This window comes from Psittacula echo, assembly GCF_963264785.1.
Source record: "Psittacula echo genome assembly, chromosome: 1".
Taxonomy (NCBI): Eukaryota; Metazoa; Chordata; class Aves; order Psittaciformes; family Psittacidae; genus Psittacula; species Psittacula echo.
The window spans coordinates 86,353,206-86,363,396 of NC_137735.1; the positions used below are offsets into that span (position 1 = coordinate 86,353,206).

At 62.0% G+C, this 10,191-nt stretch overlaps 1 protein-coding gene across 1 annotated transcript; it reads left to right on the forward strand.

Annotated features, from left to right (window-relative positions):
* Positions 1 to 1,448: 1,448 nt before the first annotated feature.
* On the forward strand, positions 1,449 to 9,897 carry SHISA8 (shisa family member 8; the record flags this gene model as incomplete). Its single annotated transcript, XM_080624894.1, has 4 exons — positions 1,449 to 1,996; positions 8,577 to 8,701; positions 8,813 to 8,953; positions 9,620 to 9,897. 4 exons carry the CDS (start codon positions 1,449 to 1,451, stop codon positions 9,895 to 9,897), a joined length of 1,092 nt encoding a protein of 363 aa, XP_080481020.1.
* Between the last annotated feature and the right edge of the window lie 294 nt (positions 9,898 to 10,191).

Sequence of the window (10,191 nt, forward strand, 5' to 3'; positions counted from 1 at the left end):
TCCAGCCCTCTGAGCATCTTCATGACCCTCCTCTGGACTCGCTCTAGCAGGTCCAGTTTAATCCCACCTCTATCATTACAATGTCTTTTTGTATCGCTGCGTGCCTGGGTGCTGGTATCTGGATGCTGGCACTGCCCAGCTCAGAGTCAGCCCCATTCCCCAGGTTAGAGTACCGACAGGGCAAGGCAGGATGAGGCAGTATTTGCCAAAGGAGACAGTGGTGGTGCCGGATTTGCTGCCCTTCCCGGCGGCAGGATGCAGGACTCTCCAGAGAGGATGAGGGTGCAGCCATAGATCCCACATATTGCTGGCCCTTGCCCCGGCCACCCTTGTCCCAGGCTGCACAACATGCCAGTGCCAGGCAAGGGGCTCAATGGCACCTCGGTTTCCCCCACCCTGATCTTGCCACCACAGCCCAGTAAATGACACTTTTCTGGGGAGAGGACCGGGTGGTGAGGATTAATACCATTGCTATGGGTGGCACCAGCTGGAGAGCAGAGCAGTGGGTGCACATCACCCAGACACGTCCGGACTTTGACAACAAAACAAGGGGCTCGTCCGTGGCTAAAATCATCGTGGCTATGGGGAGAATGCATTTCTGGAGGTGTCCCAGCACCCCCCCCACCTCACCCATCCTGCAGCCCCCCTGTGCACAGCTCCCCTTGGGGGATGCTCACACGAGGCTGGGTCTGCTGCTGTCCCCCAGCTGTGGGGCTGCTGGAGGGCCCCCCACAGCACCCCAAAGTGCCACCCTGCCGCTGCGCAGCTCCCGCTCGGGAGCGGGGGGGTCTCACCGCGGAGCGCGGGGGTGCTCAGGGGCCGGTGCTACGCGTGCCCGACGGGGAGGGCGGGCTCCGTGCCGCTAGCTGGCGGCGGGCAGCCTGGCAGAGGACTCTGTGAAGGACCTTCTCCGGTTTCCTCGGGAGGCTCTCGGGCGGCGGGGGAGCCGAGCCCCGCTCTCCTCCTGGCCGCGCCGGCTCCCTCCCTCCCTGCCCCCGCCTCCCTCCTCCTCCTTCTCCCGCTGCTCCTCCCGCCCCGGGAGCTTTCCCTGCTTTTCCCTTTTTCCCCTCCCGTCCTCCGCCGAGCGCGGTGCCGGGAGGCGAGGGCAGAGGCGCGGGAATGGGGTGGCCGCCGGCCCCCTGCCCGCCCGCACGCTCCCGCCGCCCGCCGCCGCACTCCCTCCCCGGCCGGCGGGAAGCGGCGGCTCTCCCCCGCCGCCCGCCTCGCCTCCTGCTCTGATTCTCTGCCCCTCGGCCGGTCTGGGGGAGGCGGGGAAGGGGTACGTCCCCTCGCACTTCTCCCCCCGTCCTTTCTCTTTTTGTCCCCCCTTTTTTTGCCTTCCCCCTGTCACCCCCACCTCCCATCCGTCCCGTTTCTCCTCCACGGGGGCTCTTCGGCGGCCATGCGGCTGGTCCCGGGCAAGCGGCTCTAACTCGCCCCTTGCCCGAATGGCCCCGCGGAGCCGCGGGCGGATGGAGCCGAGCTACGTCGTGGGTATCTGCTGCCTGGTGCTGCTGGAGCCGGGCCGGGTGTGGAGCGGCGAGAGCAGCACCGGGGCGCCAGGTGAGAGCGGGAACGGCAGCCAGGTACCGGCGGCGGAGACCACGGCCCCGGCGCCCACCGGAGCGGCACCACCGGGGGGAGACCGCTGCCGCGGTTACTACGACGTGATGGGGCAGTGGGACCCGCCGTTCAACTGCAACGCCGGCATCTACCAGTACTGCTGCGGGACCTGCGGGTACCGCTTCTGCTGCCAGTTCAAGCCCGGGCGGCTGGACCAGAGCGGCTGCTCCAACTACGACACCCCTAATTGGGTTAACACGGGCCAGCCGCCCACCCGGGTGGATGAGACCCCCGAGGACCCCACTCGCGACAGGACCAACATGATCGTCTACATCATATGCGGCGTGGTGGCCATCATGGTGCTGGTGGGCATCTTCACCAAGCTGGGCCTGGAGAAAGCACAAGGTCCCCAGACGGAGATGACCGTCTCCAGGTAATGGGATACGATCCCCACCTGCCCCACTTGATCCCCCCCATTGGGCATTGCTCCCAGCCCCTTGTGTGGGGTTAACCCCAGCTTCACCCTGGGGCTGACAAGAGGGTGAAGTGATCCCCAAAACCCCCACCCCAGCATGCTGAGACATCGGTGGGGGTGGGTGTTGGCTGCAGCCCCCCAACCTGTCCTGCCAGGGAGGGCTGCCAGCCAGGACAGCCTCCATGAGAAAGGGTGATTGTACACCCGTGCCCTCTCAAAACGACATGTTCTGTCCCTTGAGGAGCCCTGTCCGTGGCTCAGGAGAGCCATTCCCACCACCCGGTGGGGTGGGTGATGTGAGCTATAGGTCGTGGCTTCCCCCTGCCTGCCAAAACAAAGCTGTGGCTGCCGATGTGCAGGGGAGATGAGACTGGGTTTGACTCTGTGTGAGGTGACTCGGGACTGCAGTCCCCTTGGGCTCAGCCTCGCTGGCAGCGCAGAAGGGAAAGGAGATGGCAAAGGCAGCTTCACCGTGCCTGCTGTGTCGTCTCAGTGTGCGTGTACACACCTGTGCACACGTGTGTGTGTGTGCACGCGTGTGCATGAGTGCCCGTCTCTGTGCACTGGTGTGGGACACTGGGGGGGACCAAGCTGCGCACCTGCTGGGGCTCAGCTTCTGGTGGACACTTGGGCATCCTCCCCATGGCCACTGCATCCCGTGGCTGCAGCCCCCAGCTTTTCAGCCCGCTGCTGGGGCTGAGCATGGGGGCAGGTTGGGGTGTCAGATACACTTTGGCTTTGGGGACCCCCTGCGCCTCCCCCTGCTCTTGCTCAGCTCCCCTGGCTGTCTGTGCACCTTCCCTTCTCCATCCTGCACCAGTCCTAGCTCCAGATACACCCCATTTCAGGGCTCTACTTCACATCTTCCCAGTGAGGACATTGAGGCTGGAGAAAACCCCATTTTTATGTCATTTTGTTCAGGGAGTTCAGCTTAAACAAAACCACAGGGCTGGAGGCAGTGGTTTCACTGGGACAGTCAGAGCCACCCTGATTGCACCCCCTGGCACAGACACCCTCTCCTTCCCCCTGCCTGCTGGCGCTTTGGCAGCCACTGGGTGCTGCACCCCAGCTTCGGACCTGCTGCACCCCACCCCAAACCCACCCAACTCCTTGCACCTACCCAGGGGAGCAGAGGCTGAGCCGCTGCTTGGAAAAGGGTCATATCTGCTCATGGATGGGGCTCACAGGGCCCTCCTGAGCCATGCACGGCAGTTTTGGGGGGATCAGTGCCGTACCCCCCTAGGCAGGGAGCCTGGCTGGGTGCTGCTGCATGCCTGCACCTCCTCCCCGTGTCGCCTGAGGAAGTGCTGGCACCCTGACAGGATCAATACGGCCTCCGCCAGCCTCCCTGCCTCCTGACTCCCCTTCCACTTGCCCACCGCTACGTCTCTTTTTGGCCTCCCCTCAGTTCCTGGGAAGGGGATGCTGTGTGTGGGGACAGCTCAGCCCCCAGGACATCCAGACCCCTTTCCTCATTCCCATGCCTTCTCGCACCATCAGGACTGCTGGCAGGATTGCTACCACTATTCACCAGGCATAGCCTGAAGTCTGTGCCTCAGGAGCTGTGTTTCCTCATAGTTCCCCTCCCTCTTGCTAATCCAGACTTTCCCAATGAGTTCAGGGAGATCGGTGTCTTTTCTCCCCAGAGCCACAGACCTTTGGGGCATACGGCACAGGAGAAGGCAAGTTTCCCTTGCTTGCCTTTGTGGGACAAAACCAGAAGGGCACCTCCATCACTGCAGAAGTCAGGAGAGGTTTCATCATCTCCTGTGCCCTGTATCCTTCTGTATAAAGCCACGAGCCACTCTGGTTCCACAGGCGTGGTGATTGGCAAGCTACGGCAGGGTGAGAGCAGTGCATGGGGTATAGAGCCCCAGGCAGCAGGCATGGCACCAGGCTGCACTGATGGGTGCTGGACTGATGGAGACAGTGGTACACAGCACTGGCGTCAGGAAAGGGATGCTGTCTCTTCCATCCCAGTGAGCACTCAGTCGGCCCCGGCATTACATTCTGTCTCAGTGCTTGTGAGAGAACAGGGCTATTTCTAGCTGCCTCATTCCATACCCATGCATGGCTCGGGCAGTGCCACTGAACCTCCCTCCTTACGCCTCAGGTAGGAGCTTCTCATTTGCTCCTCGGGCACCGCATTGTGGCCTCGGGCCAGGTCCCTGTTGCACGGCCGGCTTGGTTTCCATTCCCATCCCTTTCTCCCTCCTGCCAGGGTTTTTCAGCTCCTGGGGATGCTGCCTGCTGTCCCAGGACAGCTCCTGCTGCTGCTGCTTGCAGGCTTCCCACTTGGGGGGGAAGGTCAACCGCTTCTGCACCTCCGGATGTTTGTCATGGTCCTGGTCGGAACGCAGGATGAGTGGCCAGGCACAGAAACCCCACTAGCTCCTCCTAGGCAGAGACACCTGAGCCCTCGTCCAGCTTCTCCTAAGATCCCCATGCCTCAGGCTGCCTCCAGCATGGTTTCTGCTGGCTTTGGCTGCTGGTCCACCCAGATGAGCTGCAGCTGCCTGGTATGTCTTCTGCTCCCCATCCACCTTCCTCCTGCAGGGCCTCATGGCAGCTCCCTCAAACCCCTTTCCTTCCTGCTCGGCTCAGGCTTGGCACCCATCCCCAGCACTCGCTCAGCCCGGCCAAACCCCGCGTTGAGTCAGGAACACCCGCCCCTGTTTTTCTCCAGGCCCCGGATCTGCAGGGACACCAGGTCCTTGGGGGCCGCTGGGATGTGGCTGTGCCCATCGCATGAGAGCAGGCAAACACCCCTGGCCTCCCCCAGAACCTCCTGGAGAGGGGATTGCAGTTTATGGCTGGGGTGAGCATCCCTATGGGGAGAGTTGGGCTGGGAGCAGCCTCTTGGGGGCCAGCAGGGTGCTGGAGAGGGGCAAACCAGCCTAAGGAAGTAGGTACCCTGGCAGCTGCTGAACCCCCGGTGCTGGCTTTTCAGTCAACCATGCTATTTGGGGTCCCAAAACCTGTCCCCACTGACAGGGTTTTGTCCTCCACTGCAATTGACCACGCCAGGTATTTCTGCAGTCCATGGCCATGCTTGCGGTCGATGCCCAAGGTGGCGGCTGGCGGAGGTGGAGAGGTGTTTGCGGGCAGCATGGCGAGTCATTACGTGCCATCTGGGATGAGGGAAGGGGCCCAGCTCCGGCAGGGAGGGAGACCTGGATCCCTGTCCCTAGACTGGATGCAGTGTCCCTCCAGCTGGGCTCACTCCCACTGCCCACACTTTGCCCGAGGTCTGTTCCTCTCTGCTGCAACCCCAGTTTTGCAAAGGTACCTTTTGGAGGATCCTTCCCGAGCAGTGTCCCAGCCCCACCAGGCAGGTGTCCCACAGAGCTGAGCGCATGGACGGGCACGGCCTGCCCTGAGCGGATGCACCGTAAGCCATGGGACCTTGGTGAAGGTGACACTGTGGCTGGGCACAGAGGCTGTGTGTGCAGCCGGGCGCCGGCCCACCTGCAGCCATGGTTTGCTATGTTTCTCCTCCACCCCTGTGTGCTCTGCCGTGCCCTGGGTCACGCTCCCACATGGGCACCTCCATTCATGGGGATGGCCCAGGAGCACTGAGAGCTTCATTCCAGCTCTTCCATGGAGCTGCCGTGGCCTTCAGCATCACTGCTCCCATATCTGCCTCTTCTCTTGGTTTCTGGGCTTGTGCCAGGCTGGTTTGACACAACAAGGCTTGCTGAGGGCTGCATGCCCGCACAGACGAGGCTGTGCTCAGGCAAGCTTGGGTGGCAAGCGGCCTTCACACATGGCCTCATGCGCTCAGCACCTGTGCCCATGGCGGTGGACAGAAGCCTTGATGGTGCTGCTCATTAGTGTTTTGTCACAGGTGAGCAGTGCAGGTTCAGAGCCACATCAGCCCTGTGTTCCCCACTTCCATCTGCACCCTGGAGCTGTCCCGGTGCCACAAACCACCCAGGGACCCAGGGAGATGTGCCCTGACCTTCCCAGGCCCCCAGCCGCGGGACCATGCTGAGGCTCACAGAACCCCCCAAAACACACACAGACAGACATCAGCTCATCAGCACAGTGTCACCCTCCAGGTCCATCTCCCCTGCACTGCAGGGCCTGGGGACAGGGATTGGGGTGCAGCCCCCAGGGGCCCTGCCGTCAGCCCCGACTGGTGGCGAAAGGGTGGGGGGTGAGCCTGGATGTTGCCGATGCTGAGGGCTCATGCACGCTCCTCACCTTAGCAAAACAGCTCGTTAAGAACTGCTCATGCTGCTATTGGTAATTGTTATCGTCCAAGCACCTGGGGTGGTTGGCATGGAGGGCACGCTTATGAGAAAGAGCGCTGATGGATTTATCTGGAGAGGAAGTCACAGATAAAGGATTGCTCAAGCTTCATAAATAGACCCGAGGGGAAAAAAATACGAGAAAATAGGTCAAATCGCATTGAACTTCCTGGTGAAACGAGCCCGGTTGAGTGCTGGGGCCTGGGGACAGGCGAGAGCTGGCAGTGGCCAGAGCACCCCAGGGAAGGTTGGAGCTGATGGGGCAGCAGCTCCCCGCATTGACAGCCCACAGCCACAGGGATCTGCATCCCCCGGCCCTGCCTGGGCACAGCTTGCAGCCCACCCAGGCTGGTGCCCAGAGCTCCTCTGGGTGCAGCACCCATGGCCAAAGGAGCTTGGCTGGGCTCAGAGCTGGGGCAGTGGCTGAGGAGGGCTCTGGAGAGGTGAGGGGTTTCAGTACAGCCTACCTGGGCAGCATGGTCCAGGGTCTGACCATCCTCACAGGGAAAAGGTTGTGTCTTCTCTTCAAACACCATTTCCCGTGTTCCGGTTTGAACCTGTTGCCTCTTGTCAGCCTGGCACTGTCCCTGTTGCACCAACCCTTCAGATGTTCACGTACATTGATAAGATCCCCCTGAGCCTTCTGTTTTCCAGGCTAAACAGCCCACGCTCACCCATCCTCTCCTCATAGGAGAGATGCTCCAGTCCCTTCGTCATCTTTGTAGCCCTTTGCGGGAGTCTCTCCAGTATGCCCATGTCTCTCCTGTACTGAGGAGCACAAAATGGACACAGCACTCCAGGTTTGGCCTCACGAATGCCAAGAGAAGGGTAAAGATCACCTCCCTTGGACAGACTGGCAACACTTTGCCTGGTGCAGCCTAGGAGACCATTCTATGCCCCAAGGACACACTGCTGGCTCACGGTCAGCTTGGTGTCCTCCAGGCCCTTTTCCACCAGGCTGCCTTCCAGCTGGTCACCCCCAGCATACACAGATGCCAGGGACTGCTCCTCCCCCATTCCAGTTTATTCTGCTCCATGAGGGCCCTGTTGGCTCATTTGGAGATGTTGGGAGGTGTTACCCAAAGCTCCCCAAGAATGCTGTCAGGTGAACCCAAAGGGCAGCTCCCTTGCAGCTTTGCTCTTGCTGTCACCGTTTGATGCTGACTGGATCCAGACTGGGAGGGAAATCATCCCAGGAACAATGCTTGGGGCCTTGCAAGCTTCCACACCTCTGGGTATAATGCATTGCTTTCCCCGTTGCTCTCGTTGCCTTCCCTGGCAATTCCCTGCACTGGGTTCATTGGGCTTTTGAGCGCTCCGGGGCCATGAGCTGTCACATCCACCAAGTCAGGATTATTCCCCCCTTCCTCTCCAATTTGCATTTATGCACACTGAGTTTAATCTGCTGTTTATCGTCCAGCCTCTCGCTATCGGTGAGCTCCTGCCGCAGCTCATGCTGTGTGTCTGTGAGCCAGCCAGAGTCACTGAGGTGCAAGGTGTGGGGACTAAGGAGCCAAAATGAGACCTGAGTGGACACCCATGTGCAGTCACGCAGGGGGAATGGTGGGTCTCCTCATTGCAAAGCTCCCATACCAGCAGGAGCATCTTGTCCTGCCCTGGCACTTGCTGCCAAAAGCAGCATGTTCATGTGGACATGTCCTGCTCCGGTACCGCCAGTGTGCCGTGGTGGGACTGCAGCATCACCGTGCATGAATGTTAAACAAAATAGGGCTTTATCTTATGTGATGGTGTTTAATGTTTAATGCTCTTACTGATAAGGAGGGTGTTACGCATGGATAGTCTGTGCGCTGGTGGCCGCCGCTGGTTCATCCTCCCCAGAGAGGCACAAGTGGCCTCTCTAATCCCTTCCTCGGGGTCTTCTTTGCTCTGAAGGGTCTTTAGATATGTCACCTCCCTTCCCCACCTCCACCAGGCTCTCACTCTGGGGGAGCATCCCCGAGGTGTTGCTCCAGCTGCTGTCAGTTCAGGTTCCTCTGACTCAGTTTGTCATAACCTTGCAGCCCGCCCCAAGCCATGTGTCTCCCTCACCATCCGCACCCATTGCTGCTCCCAGTCCCAGGAGGGCTCAGCCCTCATCCACTGTTGGGACAGCTCGCCAACCCCCGTGCAGAAGCTGGGCTGGGAGCCTAGGTGCACTCCTTGCTCCAAGCAGCCATTTCCTAACCCCAGGCTGCCTGGCTCTGTCTCCAAAGAGGGGGCTCAGATGCTTTGGTGGGGTCAGGAGAGCAGGATGTTGCTCTAATGGCCCTTCATCCCCTCCCCAGGACGCTGACGGACCTGCTGAAGCAGCCAGGTCATGGCCCCTCCGAGCACATGGACGGCCTCGTGGGGGGCGTGCAGGTCCCGCTGGGTGAGGGTCTGGCCCGTGGGTCCCCCCGGAACGGTGCAGGTAAGGTGCTGGCACGGCGGGGAAAAACAAGCTCCCCATGGTGAATAAAGGCAAAAGTGTTTATTCACCCAGCCTTCAGCTGAGTCCCCCCCGCCTGCCTCTGCCCCCCAGACAAGCCACCCTTGAACAACGCTGTGACCGTTGCACCCCCGCTGGGCCGGCCCCATGGCCATGGCAAGCGCCTGCCTCTGGCCAGCAGCCTGGGCCTGTCGGCCCCTGCCTACGCTGCCTACACCACCCTCAAGGCTGGAGGTGAGTGCTGATGCTTCAGGGGTGGGGGGATGCACCCCATGGACCCCGCAGACAGGTGGGGAGGGGTGGGGGACTCACAGAGGGGCACGGGCAGGACACGCACCCCAGGGCTTCTGGGCAACTGCTCATGGCAGAGGCTTTGCGGCCCCCCACTGCCCCATAGACCTGCTGCGCTGTCCAGCCAAGCAGAGCCCAGGATCCCCCATGGACCCACTACACTCCCCAGCCCAGATCCTCAGATCCCAGGATCCTCCATGGACCCCCTGCGTTCCCCAGCCAATAAAGGCTCAGGATCTCACATGGATCCACTGCGCTCCCCAGCCAGAGTCCAGGATCCCACATGGACCCACTGCACTCCTCAGCCAACCAAGGCTCAGGATCCGCTATAATCCACTGCACTCCCCAGCCAGCTAGAGCTATGGACCCCTTAGGATCAACTGCTCTCTTCGGACAATCTGAGTTCAGGATCCCACATAGACCCACTGCACTCTCCAGCCGATCAGCACCCAGGATCCCACACACACACCTGCAGCATTGCCCACCCAATCAGAGCTCAGGATCCCCCACCACCCTACAGCGCTTCCCAGCCAATCTGTGTCCAAGATCCCCCACTCCCCAGCTTATCATCACACGGGATCCCTCCCACTCCACGCCCTATCCCCACAGAGAGCGCCCCCGAGGACTTCTACCTGCGGCTGGGGGGCCCGGAGCCCGCCCCCTCCGGCACGCTGCCCTTCCCGCACGCCGAGGCGCCCGTGCTGCCCGAGGGCTGCCCCCTGCCCAAGGCCAAGCTGCCGGGGGGCCCGGCCTTCCCGGGGGGCTGGGAAGGGGCCGCCCCCCGCGCCCCCCGCCGGCCCGGCCTGCCCCTGGGCGCCGCCACCCCGCTGTACGGGCAGGCGCCGCGGCACCTCGCCACCAACAGCAAGACCGAGGTCACCGTCTGACGCCGGCACCGCCGGGGACGGGGCTGCCCCCGGCTGAGCGCCGCTGACAGCCTGCACGAACCGCGGCGGCCGGACGTGGCAGGGGATGTGCCGCCCTCCCGGGAACGGGGCTGGCGGCTGCGCTTCGCCATCGAGCAGGCACCGTGGGGCAGGCTCGCGATCCAGGTAACAAGCTTCAGCCGTTCCCAGCCTCCCCGTGAAGGGGCTGAGCCGGGGGCACACGGGCAGTGCGCTGCTCGGGGGACGGTGCTGGACAGACTGCAGCCCCCAAGGATGGGGGACGTGTCCGGCCGG